Source organism: Phalacrocorax carbo, chromosome 3 (genome assembly GCF_963921805.1).
Source record: "Phalacrocorax carbo chromosome 3, bPhaCar2.1, whole genome shotgun sequence".
Taxonomy (NCBI): Eukaryota; Metazoa; Chordata; class Aves; order Suliformes; family Phalacrocoracidae; genus Phalacrocorax; species Phalacrocorax carbo.
Genome location: NC_087515.1, coordinates 41,164,787 through 41,184,555, shown reverse-complemented (window position 1 = coordinate 41,184,555; position 19,769 = coordinate 41,164,787). Strand labels below are relative to the sequence as shown.

Here is a 19,769-nt window from a genome sequence, read left to right as displayed (position 1 = left end):
TTAAGAGCCCTCTCCAGGACTTCTTTTTGATTAATTAGTGGAAAGAAGGCTTTCTATTTCAAAGCAGCATAAGCCCATGGCTAGCTGCCATCATGTGCCTAAAGGCACTGGCCTTGAATGGATAAAGGAGATGTGAGCAAGTGAGGAATGTGGTCATGTGAAGTCTAGGGATGTTTGTGCTTTGAGTGCGCTTCAAATGCAGTGTGTAACTAAAATCATACTTGTAGCTTCATCCCTTGTTTTCTCTGTTGATCAAAAGGTTACTTGTACTGACCAGAAAGGTATCTGAGGAGATCAGAAGATAGCCCACTTCACTGGTATTCATTTGAGAGAAGCCCTGTTGAGTGCATGAATACAGAGCCCCATCTGTCCACCATCAAAGGGCGATGGAGAGCCTATGTACCTTTGTATAGAAGGGAGGAACAGTCTCCAGGGCTGTGCTCTCCATCATACTGAAACAGTAGTGCTGGCTATTGAATGTTTTGTCATTATCAGCAGAGCCTGAGTTATACAGTAGATCATTAAATCTCTGTTCCTCTTCTAAGATCTTTCTTGTTTTCTTGGGTGAGGCAGAGCAATCAACTGTTGTTTCTTGTTTGTGTTTGCTTCTCCAGAGATGCTTCTCTTTTCCATTTCACATCCCTGAGAGTAGGTATTTCCTAAGGTTGGTTGTCTGTTTGGTCTCCTGCCTATTAATGAGCATTATTTCACTCACTTCCCTGAAGTTCAGACGTGTTTATGGGGTGAATGTTGCTCTGATCGATCTCACAAAGCTTTTGGCACCAAAAGAAGTCTGTATGTTAGGAACTGGAGAGCACTGAACTTTCTCACTAGGCAAGAAACCAGCATCAGAGGAGGCAGGCACCTCTGGAGAGCAGTTCAGGCCACCTAAGCTGGGGTAGGACCAGCCTCCTGACTGGGTTTTCTGTCAGGTGTGGTGAATCTGGGCCTCAGAGCAGTATCATGGCTGTTCTTGTGCAGCTGGATGGGTCTAGGCTGCTCCTGTGAAACCAACAGTACCAATACCTTACATGCAAAAATAAAACTATTCATAAGGACATCTAGCTAACAAATTAACAGTGGGACATTTCTTCCTCCCTTTCCAAAGCTGTTGGAAAAGCAACAAGCTTACCCTGGCAGTTATATCTTTCTCCCTTCATTCTGCATTTCTCATTTCTACTATTTTCCTCACCCTAAGAAGCAGAAAGTTTTTAACAGAACATCTGGTTTTACACAGGCAGATCTCTCTGCTAATTGCTGTCATAAGGGATTGAAAAATTCAAAGTCTCAAAGCAGCTTAAGTGTCTTACTCTTGACTGTAATTCCTCTGACACTGAATACTGATAAGAGGCAGTTCTTGTATTCAACTGATTACAGTGCTAACACTTCAAGCCAATCAGTTGGTATATAATCCTTTACTTTGTGGATTATCAGGACCACAGCTGACTCTTAACACTGCAGTGCACCATAGCCCTTACTTGTTCTCTTTCCTTCCTTAAGGCTCTTGTGTCATCCTGGTATTTATTGAAAATCTGTCAAGTTGCATGTACTTCCTAAAGGATACTTTGGAATGGGTGAAATGATACTACCAAGAGAAAAGGCAGCTTGAGCTCATATCTAGTCCCATTCAACAGCAGCTCTTGTGTTTAGCAGCACTGTGGTCTCAACTTAGAGTTCTTTTCCCCCCAGCCTCCCTCTTCAAGGGGAGGGATCCAGTCTCAGTTCTGTACCTAGTGTTCATGTTTACAGACCTTGTGCAGGAGTGGGGCTCGGCTAGCACTGGCTCATCAGGGAGCTCAGAAACATAGTTCAAAGGCAGTATGTCACAGAATTGGCAGAGGCTAAATGGGGAAGGTTCAACAGGCCTCCCTAGAGATTTGGCCAAGGCAGGACAGAGAGAGGATTGTCACATTGATCTGGGACATAGGGAAGTGCTCTCTGCACAGAACAGAGGAGCTGCAGAATCACCGAAGGAGAGGCAGACTAGGAAGAAGTGAGTGATCTGCGCAACCGTAAGGCTTACCCACCTTCCCAAACCTTTGCAACCTTGACCAAACTTTCTGAAGTTTGTCCTGACCCCACTGATCAGCTTCTCTGAACATGGGCATTGGATTGGAGGGGAGAGTGGGAGAAAAAACATTCTTTATTTCTGAGGTGTATAGGCAGATCTTTTGTAGTCACATGTATGCCTGAGGCAGGGTTTTGACGAGCTGGGTGATCTTTTAGTATTTCTTAATCTTAGAAGCAGAAATGGATGGACCATGGACAGCATCAGCACAGGTATTCAGACACAGACATCCCAAGTAGAGCTTCGGAGGAGCTGACCCTGGGCCTGAAGTGATTCCTGCAGTTCATGTAGTAGCTGTTGTGCTGTGGGTGCAAGGGCAATTCTGTCTTTTCGGAGCTGTTCCCAGCTGCACTACTGGGACCAGAGGTGTGGCTGTGGCCCACAGGTGGCCCTTCCCCTGGAGCAGCTCCAAGTATTCCTGACAAAGGAAACCTCAAACAAATGCTGACGTCCTTAGATGTGGCATGTTTCTAGATAGGAGGCACGCTAATGTACGTGTACGTGGCTGTTGGCTTGAGGGAAGCTCTGGAAGCCTCATCATTTAACTTAGTCTTTTGTAGGCAAATAGTAGAGTTAACTGCTGTCTTTGGCATGTGCATCAGCAGCCTTTAGCTGAGCTCTCTGGTATGGGCATAGTTTTTTCTTTCCTACACTGAATATGTTGGCACCCAGTATGTATACCATTTTAATGACCTAACTTCATACTTCTGCTAGTTGTCACTGCACGTGTAAGATCCTACTCTTCTACCCCTTTCTCTGCTCCAGTGACATGATACTGCTCCCTTTTCTTTCCTATCATTTGCTGTCCCTTCAGCAGTCACATTAGCTTTAGGTCTTTGCCTGCCTTCCTCCCTGAGGGACTAAAACTCCACACTGGCGTTTTGTCCTGATAGCTTCTGCCAGCATTTCTGCTTCCCACCTGGCTTCCTTTTGGCACTCTCCTAGCTGTGTCTTTGAGAGCCTAGGTGAACAAAGCTTTTTCAGTTTGACTGCTTGCCTTCCACCAAGCCAGAGTATTAGACAGGCCTTCCAGATTCGCTTAACTTGAGTGTGTGGTGAATAAGGCACTACTCTTCAGTAGGAGCAGCATGTTCTTTAGAAGAATGTTATCTCCAGGACAGAAAATGTCATATTTTTCAAGGCTTTTTGTTTGTACTTAATGACAGGTAATATTTCTTTGCACAGGTATGTCCCTATTGGCATTATGTTCCTTGTTGGGAGCAAGATTGTGGAAATGGAAGATATTGTGCTTCTGGTGACCAGTCTGGGAAAATACATCTTTGCCTCTGTTCTGGGCCACTTCATCCATGGAGGAATCATTCTGCCGCTTATTTATTTTGCATCCACACGTCAAAATCCATATCGTTTTCTCTTAGGACTTATCACACCACTTGCCACTGCTTTTGCTACTTGCTCCAGGTGGGTTTCTCTGCTTCTTTTGGGATTATAGCCTGGTTATATTTGTCACTGTAAACTGATTATATCCCAACAGACTGTGTTGAGTTTTAGGTGTGAACATTGTTCCTGAGATTGCAAAAAGAGACTTCTGAGCGGAGAGAATCTCACTGCTGTCAGCAGCCTGCCATACAGCACACACTGATAATCAGCTGTTGAAAACAATTCCTCAAAATACTGGGCTTGTAGCATGATGGAAATTTCTGGAGGAAAGGTGAAAGTATTTGCCTTAAAAAGATCCTGCCAGCTATCCTTTAAATTTTCATTAAAGTGATGGTCAGTAGTGAGGGACTTTGTCCTGATAAGTTTAGTTCTCCAAGTTTAGAAGGATCTGGAACAAGTTTAGAATAATTTTGCAGGAGAAAAGCAGACTTATTAGCTAGTGTAAAGGGACTTAACATTGATTTGAAAGATCTGGCCTGATCAGCTTTTATTTGTCATAACGAAACTATCAAGCATGCATTTACACTTTTCTCAAGGGGCAAACACCTGATCAAATATTGTAACTATATAAAATCATTTAAGGTCATCTCCAAAAGTACATGCTTGTCTGTCACAGGAGTTGAAGTGTGTGAAATAGGAGAGAGAATACGAATAAAACAATGTAATTTGTAATGCAAGAAATAAATCCAGCAGTGATTTATTATTATTATTATTATTATTATTATTATTATTATTATTATTATTATTATTATTATTTGTCTGTTCATTTGAGAAGGTACTAGTACTACATTAATAGAAATTGCTGTTGCATCTGTTGTGTTTATATTGGCATCTATTGGTGTGTTTTTCTGGTCTGGGACTTGATCATTCCACAGTCCTGTTAGGCTACATACTGTGTTAAGTCATGAGTTCTTGCTTTTGGGAGATTAGAGTCCTTATCAGCTATTTCTGGAAGCAGATTATTAAATACTGCTTCTCAAGACCAACAAGGAGGGTCCCTCACTGCTGTCATGACGGAGAGGGACTATAAAATGGCATCGTTGTCTTGACAGTCTTGTCTGCAGCATGTTAGAAACATGAAAGCCCTGAGACATTGACTTTCCATTCAGTCCACCCTGATGCTTTGTGTTTGATTTTCCCGTTCTGTTTCTAGCTCAGCCACTCTCCCATCGATGATCAAGTGTATTGAGGAGAACAACAGAGTTGACAAGAGGATCAGCAGGTTTATCCTTCCTATCGGGGCAACTGTAAACATGGATGGAGCTGCTATTTTTCAGTGCATGGCAGCTGTGTTTATTGCTCAGCTGAACAATGTCGACCTCAACCCTGGGCAAATCTTCACAATTCTGTAAGTTGCTTGCTATTATAACCACATCCTTCTGGCCCCCAGACACATTCAAACCTGTGGTCTCTCTGTTAATACCTAGCAGTTTGCATTCCACATCTATGACCTAAAGCTTCCAAACTGCTATGAAACATAATTATAGGGTGATTAAAGGATGGAGTCCTTCAAGCTTTATAAGATTTGCCAGAATCTCGATTTAATAAAAGGTGGAACCTGGGAGGGATAATTGAATTCTGAAACAGACTTTGAGCTGTTTAAAGCTGTTTCTCACATGAAATTCCTCTCCTTCCTTAAGCGTCTCACTCCACTGCCCTTCACTCACCATTAAGCTGGGTAATTGAGGTATGCTGTTCTACCCAGAAAGCTACCCCTGATTCCCTCTCTGGATGTCTTAGAAAATCCTTCTGCCAGCTCCTCAGAGCCTTATGTATCAATTTCATACTGAAGACTCTGCTCATGCTTACCTCTGCCCTTCCTACCATCACATCGCTGGTTTCCCAGGTCAGACCCATTATCATTCCCTTCCTGGCAGCTTTGCTCGATTATTCCCTCACTAGCTTAGTCCTGCCTCCTTCGCTAGGACTCTCTCCCCTCCATGACTGGAATATCCTCCCATATCCCATGAAGTGTCATTCTCTTAATTTCCCTCCTCAAAATCCCTTAAGTCAGGCTCCTACAAGGAGTTCTAGTCCCTCACTATGCCAAGAAGCCATAGTTGTATCCACCATATGCCTCCTAGGGCTGGTTCCTGGCATTTTTTTGCCCTCACTGGCAAGGTTTTATTGCCTTGCCCAGTATATTTTTTGTCTAAGGCAGGGCTGGGGCATTGTTTTCTTTGTGGATGGCCAAATTAGCTTTTCAGATACTCTTAGTAAATCAGGCATTAACACAGGCCTGAGGCTTATCTAGTGATAGCTCAAGTAAATCTCAGTTGTAGACATCTGCACACAAAAAGGTGTGTGCAGGTTTCCAGCTCCTGATTTAGGGTCTGTGTTTCAGTGCAAATGAGACACAGAGAAGGGACAGTACCCTGCATGGCAGCATTTACTTTTATACATTTGGAGCCAGGAGATGTAATGTACCCGGCATACTTGAACTGGTACATGACTTGGAAATGGATATATTAGTAAGGCAGCAGGATAGTTCTGTTATTTGTTTTGTTTTTTTTCCCTGAAAAGACAATCATGGTATTAAACAAAGAGCCATTGCCTTTGTAGCTGCTGAGGGTGCCTGCTGAGCAACTGCGCTCTGTACCCATTACTTTGCATGACCAGGCAAGGGTTTGCCTGGGAAGCAAATGATCTGTGTGTCCCATGCTGTAGAGTTTGTTTACAATTCTCCTAAGAGGCAAATGTGTGACATAAGTGTAGCAGAGAAGTGCTGCAAACCTCCTGCTAACAGGGTTTGCAAATTGATTTGCAGTGTGACAGCTACCGCATCCAGTGTGGGTGCAGCCGGGGTCCCAGCCGGGGGAGTCCTCACTATTGCTATCATCTTGGAGGCCATTGGACTTCCGACCAACGACCTCTCCTTGATATTAGCGGTGGACTGGATTGTGTAAGTACTTTAGGCCGCTCGTATCTGCTGGTGTATGACATGTGGCATGTTCAGCTGGAAAAATGGGGCACGGCAGTCAAAATAGCACAGTATAAAATAAAACCCTAAAAGAGATGGCTGCCTACAGGACAGGTAACTCTTGGCAGATAATGGAAAAGGTGGTCCCTTCTCAATTAAAGCAGCTAATATGCTAAAAGCCCTCTTCAGCTGTTTTACTCAGCCTTTATTGAAACATATTTCTTCCTGGTTTCAGTTCCCTTTGGAAGGATTGTTAAAAGTTTGTTCAGAAGGTGTTGATATTGCTGGAAATTAGTTGGACCCTAGGAGGGAAGGGGAAAAAAGGAAATTGAGTCTGAATAGTGGTGGAAAGCTTTTTTGGTCACATGTGGGAAGAAGTCTCCATCAGAAGCTGTTGCCAGCTATTGTTTGAACAATTTCTATAGTTCAAGACTGGTCAAAGCACCAACACAAGCATCGCAGAGAAGTGCCATCCATTGGCAGGGCAGGGACACAAAGGGTTTGTGGCACCCATCACAGCTGTGGGCAGTGTCATGGCTGGAACACGCTGCTGGGAGTCAAGTTTAGTACACAGTATTACCACCTTTCCTTTCCATATTCTGGGAGAGAGATAAGAGGTCAGACCTTTGCTCAGCTCCTTCTCTTCTTTCCAAGAGCCATTCCCCTCCCTGAAACATGAGAGATTATCTCCTTGCCCAGCTCTGTTTGGAAGAGCTTATCTCACTGCTTAGCATAGTTATGTCCTTGTTAAGACCTAAATTTACCTTCTGTACCACCCCAATTAGCCTAGAAAATTTGTTTTGCTTTAAGTATTGGGGACCCAGCCACCAGTGCATGATAAGTGTAAATGCCACATGCAGGTGATTTCTTATAGCTTAGATGAGCCCCATGGAAAAGGGTGTCTCTGCTTTCCTTTGAACAAGCATGGATAGCTGCTGTTCTTCAAATACTAGAAAATCAAACTGTGCTCAGACTTCTCTGAGCACTCATGAATTACAGCCTGCTTGGAGTTTAAATGCTAGTGAAGTAAGCATGATCTGGTAATTTAAAAGCATAATCTGCTTTCAAGCCATCTGTTTGAAGCTGGGTCGTGGGCTTAAATGACTGGTCAGTATGGGTCAAGTGATCTGAATCCCACTGGGGTTTTTTTCCGCTTGGTGGGTTTCTGGCCAGTTCCTGGTTTAGACTGTACATAACACTTCTGCATTACTTTTTGGAAAAAACAACCTCTTTGTATAGATGGTATCCTTCAACAGCAGATGTAGAAATTAGAATGCCTGAGGACACTCTTGAATTCCAGAGGCTGAGGGAGGCAGCAGCTGTATTACCTCCACCCCTTCCCACATCACACATATCTGTGGAGTATAATGATATTCCTACTGCTTCATTAGGGCCATTGAACTCTTTCTTGCTGTCACCTCTTGGGTATCAACCACCTCCAAAAGACAGGAGAGACATGGAAGGCAGTGGCTAGCTCTTTGTATCCTGTCTTCCTCAGGGATTACAGTAGTAGCTGTGCTTTCCACAAGCTGTGCTCACAAGTGCCTGGAGGCAAGAGTGAAAAGCTTGCCCTTCCTTTCACACCAGGCTGCCCTCAGTCTGTGTCATGCTGTCAGTCTTCATTTCAAAATACATAGCACCTCTCTGTGGTCAACACTGTTGTTCTAGTCAAGGAACTGAGTCTTGTAACAAAAGGGGGAAGGAGGGAGGGAAAAGTCCTGTGTCTTGTTTTATTGCCAGCTGTTTAATTACGAGAGAGGACCACAGTTAAAAGTTGAGTACATGTTCAAGTTAGGCTGCAGAATGAGTAACAGAAGTCTCAAAAGGCACATGAAGAAATTGCTCTTCTTTATGACCCATAAACCTCCTCTGTTAGACCCTGGGACACAGTAGTTTTGTGTTGTAGCATCAAAGATTAGGACAGGTGCAACTAGCAAGAAATCCAGAGAACACAGTCATTCTGCCTGCTTTTGGAAAGACCCCTTAGGTGTTTGGGTTAAGGTATGAGTCTCTATAGTTAAGAAGAGAGCTGGGTGCTCCTATTCACCTTCTGGATAAGCCCAATTTAAGTTCCTGCTCTGACCTTGCACTGGGGAAGGGGATTCCCCTCACATTCCCCTCCCCACCTGGGGAAGGGGAAGTGGAAGGAGATGGGCTGGGAAAAGAAGGATGCCTGAGAAAGAGTAGTACTATTGCTGCAACCCACTGAGAGACCAGAACCAGTTGATATTAACGGTTGGGCCAACCTCAAACCAGCTCTGGTGCACATTTTTAGTCCGGAAATGGTGATGATACTTCTGTGGAAAATACCTATGGTAACGTCATCTCCCTCATCTAGCTCCACTGATGTTAGTGGATCAGCTGGGGTGAATCCCCTCCCCTTATTGTATTGCAACTCTTTTAAGCTAAAAGCCTGCTGCTTTGTGTTTTGTTTCTGATCTTAACCAGGGACCGAACCACCACAGTTGTGAATGTGGAAGGCGATGCCCTAGGAGCGGGCATCCTTAATTACCTGAATCAAAAGGAAAAGAAAGACAAAGAGCAGGAGCTAAAGGAAGTTGGCGTAGAAGCAGTTGCTAACAGCAAGTCTGAAGGGGAAACATCGCCTTTGGTAACCCACAAAAACCAAGTCTCCAACACAACCAGTACAGCAGACCCTGAATCCAAGGAATCAGTATTGTGAACTAGAGGCCGTTCATCAACACGCGTCCTAGAGGTTGACCAGGGACTTGTTAATGCACCTAGACGTTTGCCATGGTAACAAGGACTGGATGGGTCTTCAAAGTTTTAGTTCCAGTCTGTTTTGAAATATGTTGGCCTGGGGAAGGGAGGGAGGTGGGGTGGGCAGAGAAGGGGTGTTGAGAAAGAACACTTGCTTTGTAATAGTATTTTGATAATTCATAGGTATACATGTGTGTTGCACATGCACACACATATACATGTATGTGAAAACAATGCCATTCTGGTCTAACAAGACTTCTGTTAGTAAAGGCTCATATGGGTTGGAGAGGGGAAGTAGACAAACCCAGTATGTCCTTATTTTAGGGAAAAATTAGTAAGCTTATTGTGTTGCTGCTTGAATGGAGATACAGTCTAGAAACTCCAGAGTGGGTGGAAATGTTGCTTAAATTTAGTTTCTGGCCTGGAAACATTTACTAACCATTACAGACACGATGTAAAGCAACATTTTTTTCCCCACTCCCCTTCCTCTCCTGTTTGCCGATCCGTTAAAAAAGTCAAATATATCCTGAAAACTAGATTTTTCTTTTTTGAAAAATGTTTGGTTTGTATCTGAATTAGTAGCTTGTAGGAGTCCAACCCTTGTTCTATTCTTTCACTGCATTGCAGCTCATAGCACCTTTCCTGCCTTTTGGTGAGTAACTCCCAAACTTCGGGACCAAACACAGGAGATCTTCGTGCAGATCAAGGACTGATTTTCTCCTTTCCTCTAACCAATCTGTTAAAGAAAAAATACAGAGGAAACACAAATTTTGTTAAAGTAATCCCTCTGGGGCTGAAGAAAATGTAGTCTGTTCCAGCATAAATATGTCTGAAAGAGGCTTGCCTGTGACAACATCAAGAAATCAGGAAGTCAGTTCCCTTCATGAAAACATGCATGCTCCTTTGCTAGCATGCTGTGTCCTGCTTATGTTTATTTAATGGGTCAGTCCAAACAAGTTAAGTCATATCCCCTTACAGCAAAATTGAACAGGGGATGAAAAAGTCTGAACACACATCATGTGGGAACTGACGACAGGCAACTCTGTTGGCTTGAAAGGGGAAGAGAAGAGGTGAGTTTATAACCCTGTGTAGTTCAGTGATCGTGTGTGTTGGGACAGCTGCATACCTGTTCCTGCTAGGGTTTTGGTCCTGCTATAAATGTCCTTCCGGCAGCAGCTTACATTTAGTAATTCTGGGTGGTGCTGGGCCAGGGTAGTGCTTAGTGGCAGATGGTAATCTTCTTGAGGCTGAGCCAGATGCTTCTGGATTCTGACTCCACCTTTTTTCCTTTACAACGTACTGCCTGAATTTGTACCCCAAACATGAACAAAGTCCGGCAAACCCACTGCAAAGATCCTCTTGACTTATCTTGGGTTTTTGGACAGCAAATAGTTAGAAAATTATGGCTGTGCATATGCCAAGATCTGTCTGGACCTGTGATGCTTTTCCTTGGCTCCTTTAGTGAGATGATTGCATATGGTCAATCTCCACACTGTTAATTCAGCAATATCACTAAGCTCTGATATAAAGTAATGCTACGTCTCCCTTTTTCTTTTCCCTCTCTTGCTTCAGAGGAAGCTATCTTGGAAAGATAGCCTGTTGCTGATGTTTATGTTTACGGCACTAGGAAGAGGTAGTTCCAATTTCATATCAGCAGCAGTCTTCATTTGCAGAGCATCCTTCCTGGTAAAGGGACACAATGAATTTTGAAAAAAAAAAAAAAAAAAAAAGCTTAGGATGAGATGTGGCTACCTCTGAGGGAAAACAGAGTGAGTGCGTCATTACTGGCTGTTTAATCGTGTGCAGCAGGGCTATGCAAACAATCGAAGTAGGAAAGGATTAGTCAGCCCATGGAGAAACTGCAGGTGGAGTTTCTTTTTAACCACTTTGTTTATAACTGTTTCCACAAAATTTGGTCATTCCTTGGCTCGCCTTCAAAATGGAAGGAGACAAGCACAATTCTCTAGGGACACCCTTTGCCCAGTATTTATTATTTCATTTTTAGCAGATCAAGACCCACTGAAACTTTGCATTTCCTCCCATTAGAATCATCCCAACTCCTTTCAACTCAGGAAACCAAAAGCGCACTTTGTAGCTGACAATGAAAGTCAACAAATAAGGGTTGTTTTGAAAAATGTTGGAGGTTTGAAAAAATAGTTCTCAACAAAACCTTTTATCTTTTTTTTAAACAAGTCTAAGTATTTCTTTGAAAAATCTGAATGTACCAGAACCCCAAATACTTTGATTTTAAAGCAATATATGGATGTCTCAAGGAAGCTGAAAATCATGACTGTGGGTTCTGTAGTTGCATTTTAGCCGCCATCAGACATTTAGCCCCTCTGCTGTCCTTCACCATGACGCATGCAGCTGGGATTAGGACATAAGAGCAGGCAGCATTCAAATGACAATACCCATGAAGCATCACAGCACTGTTTCAGACTAGAACATTTCTCTGTTGTTTTTTTTTCCACCACAAAGCTGTTGTTGCCCACAGGTAAAAGTACTCACCTGGGCAAGTCCAAAGGCTGGGGCTTCCTAGCAGGCAGCACCTTGGTATTGCTGTATTGATCTTTCTTCCCTGTGGTGCTGCAGCTTGAATGCACCTTGTCCTTGTAGCAGCGTACCATAGGCTGTGGCACATTCTTCCTGACAGTAGATCCCAGGAAATGGTAAATTAAAGGCAATACCTCAGAGTTGTCTTAGTATTTTCCAATAGCAATGCAGAAACTCAAATTCTCTGCTGAAGAATGCCTCTCCCAGTCCCCACTAGTGGATTGCCATGTTTTGCATCCATGTGAATGTCTAGTCCCATGTATAAGCTTGTTAGAGCAGTTAGATTTAAGGAGGTCAAATCATTCTCGTAGTAGGAATTTCACCAAGGAAATCTAACACTTTATCCTGGAAACAGGTGCAATAGGATGTATATGAACCATGAATATTCAGGTCTTAACTCACCAGAAATCTGTAATCTTACAGAAGCCCTACTTCAGACTTACAAAGGTACTAGTTCTTTTGTTTTTCATGCACAGCAAGAGGGATCCCAGAGTTTTCCATGGAAGCAGGAACATTGGGTAACTACTGCTTGTCAGAACATCTTCTTGGTCTTTCCTGTATCATCTGTGTCTGAAATTACATTTCTTGGTTTTCTGTGATGTTCCCATTCCTCATGAGGCCATGCCACATCTTCTAGGGCTCTCCACCCGGCTTCAGATTTTTTTTCTTAAGGTACAAATGTAAAAGATCCAATATTATACTCTCCCGGACTGTAAAAAAAATTTGGCACATTCCAACAACTGCCCTTGTGACAATGTGACAATGTGAATCCTGTTCGAAAGCCTGATAAATAGAAGACTTGCCATTTGCTTCAGATGGTCAAGATCTTCAGTTACCACTGGGAGAAAAATGAAAGGGCTGTTAAGGATGTGCATTTTAGATGCTGTCCTTGACCTGTAGTGCAATGTGTTACACTGGGAGCTTCCTATTTCAGGTCCCTGTGCATCCTCACTCCAAGAGGCTGTGAGGTGAGAAGGTGCTTAGCAGCAGTGGAGGTGCAGCCGGTAGTACCTGCTCTGTTCTCACCCAGGCACACCACGAATCTGGTGCTGGTGTGGTGCTTCCATGTCTCTTGGCCAGAGGTATGTTTATATTCTCCCAACATGACTAAATTGGAAACCTTTAGTCAGTTGCTTTTTCTTTCAAGAGGAAATAAATTCCACCTAGAAAACACTATTTTTCTTTTTGGTTTTAGTCTTTTTCGGGGGGGGGTGGGGGTGGTGTACAAATTCTCTCCCTAGGAATGCAGGCTACAAATAGCTCATGTCCTACCCTCTAGTACAGCGATTGCTTTTTGGGAGAAAGATATGGGAATATGGAAGAGAAGAGTCTGCAAGCCTTTGGCATATACAAACCCATTTTGTCTCTGATGCCATTTATCCTCCACTTTTACCTTCTTGTTTTCTTTGAAGTTTCTTTGACTGTTTTAGACCAGCTTTTATATCTTCTTCTCCAGGATTGGCTTCCCACTCTGTGCTTTATCCATCACTGCCTGATCTCATCCCATTTTCTGGAATGCCCTCTGCTGTTTTAATGTATTGGTGGCTTAGGTATAAATGGAAGAATGGACAAAGTTTTGAGGGCTCCAGCTGGTCCTTGGGAAAGTAGTTTGCAATCTGCCTTGCTCCTGTCCTTAACTCATAAGAGGTTTCTGAGACTTAGTAATTTAAAGAGTTGCTCAAGAGTGCAGAGCAGTATCTGTCTCTCATCCTGAGAAAGGTGCTTGTTCTGTGCTGTGAGATGTGGCTATGGATGCCTGAAAAGCTGTAGTGAGCAATGGAGGGCTTGCTCTTGGCTGCTTTAGCTTTAGCTAATTGAGCTTTAGCTGAATCTCAGCTGGTGTGTTGGTAATTGCACTACAAGATTCAGTAATTGCAAAGGACTTTACACCCTTCTGGGGATGGCTCTTGCAATCAGGGTGGCTTTTGTGTTGAAAACAGACTAGGGCCAAACCCAGGGCTTCCCCTGCAGGGATGTGACAAACAGGACTGTGTCCTTTGGACATAACAGAAATGTGGAGCCAGCCAAAGTGCCAAATCAGTTGATGAAACAACCTCTGCTTTGTCTTTTCTGAGCAGCCCTGTTACTGCCTGAGGAGGCAATGCCCTGAGCTGGAGGTGGCAAGAGGTTGTGGGAGGACAGTATGAGGGCAGGAAGGTTTTGTATGTGCTTGCTCTGTTCCTATACTCTTCCCTGGGCATTTGCTGTGGCCAGTGCCAGAGATGGACATGACGCAGTGTCACCATTCTTAGACTCATTCTCCTGTGGTTCCTCCATAATTTACGGCAGCAGTAACAAAAACTGAGGCGTTTAGGCAGTTCCACTTTCAGTCAAGCCAAAGGCCTTGATATCTTTGTGACTGACCACCCTGCCATATGTTGTGGGTTATGTCCCTGAGAGCTTGCAAAAGGTACAAAACCACCACCTTGTTCTGCAAAGATTTGCAGTGTTGACCAGCAGTCCAGGCTGAATCTTCACACTGGTCCTCTGCTAGCACAGCACATTTCTGCAGCCACTGGAAAGCATCTTCCTGTTGGAAATAACGTTTTTTCCCTGACCCTCCCACAGGCAGTGAGCAATGGGTTTCGGTAGGTAGAAAGTCAAAGGACCAAAACAAAAACTCCCACCAAGGAAAAATGTCACACTTCCATTGATTTTTTTTTTTTTTTTAACTGGACCACGGCCTGCCTGTAATGACTGATCCTGTGACTGATGAACAGTACAGAATTAGGCAGGCCACATAAATCCTCTGCCTGTGGTTCCTTTTATGTAAAATTAAGTTTACAGATACTTATCTGTCTCTCACAAGCAATAGTGTGGAGGATATTGAGTTGCAGTGTTGGGAAAGCACTCCTAAGACACAGTCCACTAAATCTTAAAAAATAATGACCTTTTCAAAAATCTGAAAGGAATCAAATAAAGTAAGCATCATGAAGTCAGAGTTGCATTGAGCTAGAGTATGAATGGCTGATGGAAAGGAGATGCAACATATGGATTTGCTGGACTAACTCAGGAAAAGGGGAGCTAGTGTCAGTGAGTTGCTTTTCAAAAAGCCAATGTGATTTAGTCAAGGGTGGGCACAGTGCCTTGTTGTATCTGTCTCCTTCCATCTCCACCTGGGATGCCTTGAAAGCTTAGGTTCAGGTGAAATAAGAGACATCACCATGAATTCAACAACTAAACTAGGAGCCTTCACAGCTTTGTTTCTGTCTAGTTTCAATGGAAGAAAGAGCTTTTCAATTTAAAAAATGTTGGCAGTGTGGGCGAAAAGGTGGTGAACAGGAAAAGCTGGAGGGTTGCAGCGGGAACATCACAGAGGACAGGATAAGCAAGTGCATAAAGAAGCTAAAACACTGAAGGAAGCATCTTTTCCTTGGCATTTTGATAGCAGATAGCATCAAAAAGACTGCAGTCATTTGTTCAGTGTGTAGCAGACATAATGCAAATCCCTGCCTGCTGACTGGCCAGGGCTTGCAGGGAGAGGCAGACGCCGAGCGCTGATGTTTCTGAAGCGCATCATCACTGAGCAACAATGAAGCATGCAGTGCACCAGCATGGGGCTCTGATAAGCTGCTGCTGGCTGCTAGCCATGACCACAGAGAAATAACCATACAGTTCTGGATCAGGGATTGACCCACATTCCTCCTTGCAGGATAGCTAGGACAAATGCTCCTCAGATAAATGCATGGTAGCCATTATTCTCTGAGGACAAAGAAAACCTTGTTATCTATGTGAGCATATTGGTGAAAGCCATGTTCACTTGCTGCTCCAGTTTCAGGGAGGAGCAAAAAGGGTATGGCAAACAATCTGAAACTTTTTCCAGACATTGGGCAACACGTTGAGACAGTTGCCACTGAATATTTTAAGTCTGATGGGAAGCAATCAAGAGCCTTATTTGGCTCCCATAGCTCTCTGTCCTCACATCTGAGCACCAGCTAGGGAAGTTAATGTTAACGTGGTATTCATTCTCCGCACAGGGTCTTTAGAGACATTTGTGACCAGCAGGCACCATTCACAGCTGCAGAAGTGAATGCACTCAGAAAAAGGTGAAAGAATGCTTTCTTGAGTCGCATGAAGAATCATCAAGCAGGCTAAGAGCAGACCTCAAATCCTGAAGCCAAGTTCATTGTTAGCTAACAACTATCACCTACCTAAAAAAAAAATAAATCTGGGGGTTTATACATACATTGGAGTATTGATACCAACATGTTAGTGTAGGATGATCACTTCTCTTTTTGGAGGAATGGAAGGGGAGAAATGTAGAAGTAGGAGAGTTATCTTCCCCCTAGGATGGATTTTTGAATAGAAGAGGGAAAAGAAAATCTCTTTTTCATTGAAGAGGTCATGGTATGGTTACTTATCAAATTCTATCTCAGTGTTAGCAGATATATCATCCTCAGCTGCCATGAAATTTCATTTGGGTTTAACGGCTGATCTCAGTGCCAAGCAGAGGTGAGGACTGTGGACATTTCAGCAGACCAACTGCTGAAATCTTGAAGTCCTGCTCAAGAAACATTTACACTTGTCTTTCCTAAGGCAACGGATGCTGTTTGCATGGAAAGCAGGCCTACCAACAGGAACCAGTGCGAGGAAATGAATTTCAAACAAACCGTGTTGTAATCCAAAGTTAAGAGTGTGGTTTCAAGCCACAGAGACCAAGAAATTTGATATTAGATGTTCCTTAGGGTAGCTTTCGCTTGTGCCTTCTGATAGCAGTGCTGAGAAAGTAATACACTTCTTTTGCAAGCATGTATTTGGTAACTGAAGCTACACTGCATATAGCATGTCAGTGCAGCTTAAGCTGATTGCAGTTACGTGTTGCAGAAGGAAATTACCAAGGGAAATCTTTTGTAAAGGAAACTGTTTACATATGCCTGAATCCCCCTGGATTACATTCCATTACAGAAAGAATTGTGCTTAACCATAAAAAGTACTCCAAATATTAACTGGTTTGGATTGTAGCTTTTTTAAGAACCAGAAGGAATGCCACAAAACAGATGGACCAGGGCCTTTGCCAGTGTGGGTTAATGTAATTTCCTGAGCTTTCAGTGGCCTGTGGACTTCTGATAGAGATGATACCTCCTTAGCAGCACAGGGATTTGGTCTGGTCCTCTTCAGATGATCATGTTCAGTAAAGCAGCAGTAAAGGAACATTTTTAAAACTTGTTGGCTATAATTAGAGGCATTTTACATGTTCACAATATTCTTATGACATGGTGCCTCCCACAAGAAAAATGTGTTTTCTAGACGGTTAGCTAGTTAGTTAGTAGTTAGGTACAAACACCTAGTGTTGATGCAGAAGCAAACCTTCCTAATTTTTACCAGTTTTCCTTCTCTGTATTCCTCTTGCAGAGTCTGCTGTGGTCCCTGGAGTCTGCCCAGACCCCAGCAGGACCAGGTTCCTATAGGACATAGATTAAACTTAAATTTAAATTAAATTAAATTAAAGATATTCCAGTCCCATGTGAGGCCATAGACTGTCTCACATCCTGTTATGAGGGGAAAAAGATGTAGCTTCAACTTTGGAGGAGGGGCTGGGCTGAAGAAAACCCTACTTCATTAAGGCAATACTTTAATGACATTTTACACTTAAGTCAAATAATTGTGACCAAACAAGCCGAGCCCTGGCTGCTCCCCGCGCTGCCCCACAATAGATGCTCTGTTGACATTACTTCCATGAGGACCAGTGTGGAGGTAATATATTTGCCACCCCTGAATATTGCAGTCTTTTAAGAATATAGTCTTATTTAGACTTTCTCTGTCGTTGTCCTGGCCACACTTTTACAAGGTCATCCACAAAGCACGTGCTGTAGAGGATGGAGACTGTGTGTAGCATTACAAATAGCTGAGCATACCTCTGCTAATGGGAGATGAGCGTCTTTTCCAAATTCCTTCTTGTTTATGGCAAACAGACTGACTCACTCACCACTTTGTGAGGGTGATGATTTTGATCAGAGTTTGATTAATCCCTCTAGATTCAGGGACAGCAGGACCGTCCCCAAGGAACTAGTAGTCTCTGCAGCTGAGGTACACAATCTGCCTTATTATCCGTGAAGGTGCCTTGTCCTGGTCCCCTTCAGGACAAATTCCAAGTTGCTGTTTGGCTTTTGAATATAACTATGCACCAAATGTGAGAGACTCCATTATACCTGGAGGCAGGAGGGAGAATGTGATATCCTGGTGTGGGACAGGGAAAGTGAGTTTCTTTATCCTGTAAGCTCTCTGTCAGCAGTCCTGCCTCTGATGTGTGTATGCATGCATGTGTACTTTTATTTTTACATGAACACCAATTGCTCTAATTAGGAGGGAGGATTCTTTTATTTTAATATGCTAAATCATTCAATTAATTACTTTAATAAAATGACAGATGAACTGTGAAATTCACTGCCATCTGCTCCAGTACAATCCAGTATCACTGATACAAAGGTATCTGCCTTCAGATAAAACCTAGTGCTTAGAGTAACTACTCCATTGAGTAAGTACTTGTGCCATGTGGGTGTGTTGATCCTTGTGAGCATCTGTAACTGTTCCTCTTTCAAAGCTTTTGGTTTAATCCATGTGACTCTGTATCAGCCATTTTATGATCTACCAAGAACAGATGTACAAAAAACCCCATATTGCTGTGTCTGGGGGTGTGTGACCCTGGGGTACGTATTACAGAAGTTTACTGTGTAGTGCACCCTTTGGTGTAAAAACTCTCCCTGCCTGCCCGGGGAGAAAACAATCCTGTGGCTCAGATTGAGATGGTTTGTTGTATCAGGAGGGTGACACAATAGGACGCTCTCTTTTTTTCCCTTCTCTTATGGAAATGTAATTTGTTCTTTCTTTGTGTAGCTTCTCAATCTGAAATAAAAATCATGCCGAATAAAATTCATGTTTCCGTCTTTGTTTGGAGAAGACCCAACCTTTGGGCTGGATCAACCTTGCCTAGGCAGCTGGCAGACTCCTTTGGAAATGCCCTTAAGGACAATTGTGTAACTTGATATTTGGGCCCACTTAACCAAATCGTGCCCTTTGCTGGCATGCTGGTGTCACTGATTATTGGCGTATCGCTCCATTTAACTCCTTCCCCTGGAGCGCAGGGCAAGCTTACACAGGGGAGTATTTCTCCAAGCCCTCTGCACAGGTACTCAGGTCTATGGGGGCCTTGGGGGACCTCAGGAGAGTAGGTATTTTTTGTTGATATGTGCATAGTGGAGTACAAAGGCTGACAGACCTGCTGCCTATTCTGCGAAACAGAGTTTGTTCCCTGGAGGAGGATTGTGGAGTGGGAGGAATCATCTAGCAAATCCTTTGCAGTAGGCAACCACACTGGTAAGTTCAGGGTAATTTTGCACTGGATGCACCCAGTCAGTCTAAGCAGTGTGCTGGTTCCAGAATTGACGGCCTGGGTTTGCTATCAAAGTGGTTTTGGTCTTGCTTTTCCATTAAAAGCTCCTATGTCTCCATAGGGTAGATTTTATCCTGAGATGCGCAATGCAGAATATCACAAATCCTGAAATAATCTACTATATAAGTGTAGTTTGGTTAGTTTCAAGCATTAAATTCTGGCCCCAGAACTAATAGACAAGGGTGCAAATTTGCAAAAAATTGCAAGCACCAGAAATATAATTTGAAGGACCTGCCCACGTATGACTTACAGGTTGTGGCTGGTATCATGTCTTGGTAGGTGAATTTTATGAAACCATCGATGTGGTGGTTTCCAAAAAGCCTCTGTGACCCCATGGTTGTGTCTTTGTCTTCTCATTTCCTCGCTGAAACCCCGAGGAGATACCTGGAGGAATGCTAGACCAGTGAGCTAACAGAGAAGCCCTCTTGAACCTTAGCCCTTAGTCATTCAAATGTCAGCTTTGGGTACAGAGATGGCTGCTGCCTAGAACAAGCAGGTTTTCTGAAGTCTTCTAAGTGGTGGTTGTCATAGCCCTAGTGCCTCACCATTTGAAACACATGAAGCTTTATGAGACCCATGGAAAAATGCAGAATGCATGCTTGTCTTTAATGAGAGCTGCGTCCAGCCTTAGACTGAGTCCCAGCTGACTCAAGCAAGACATTACTGGAGCTTGCTAGGCATTATTATTAATGCCAACCAAAACAGATAGTTTCTTATGG

General features: G+C 43.4%; 1 protein-coding gene across 1 annotated transcript in view; it reads left to right on the top strand.

The window, feature by feature from the left end:
- Positions 1-18,530, top strand: part of SLC1A4 (solute carrier family 1 member 4) — a 36,370-nt gene extending 17,840 nt beyond the window's left edge. The window contains exons 5-8 of the mRNA XM_064446663.1: positions 3,254-3,487; positions 4,620-4,814; positions 6,234-6,368; positions 8,835-18,530. Of these exons, the coding sequence (XP_064302733.1) occupies positions 3,254-3,487; positions 4,620-4,814; positions 6,234-6,368; positions 8,835-9,069 (799 nt within the window). The 3' untranslated portion in view covers positions 9,070-18,530. The remainder of the gene's footprint in view (positions 1-3,253; positions 3,488-4,619; positions 4,815-6,233; positions 6,369-8,834) is intronic.
- The last annotated feature ends 1,239 nt before the right edge of the window (positions 18,531-19,769 follow it).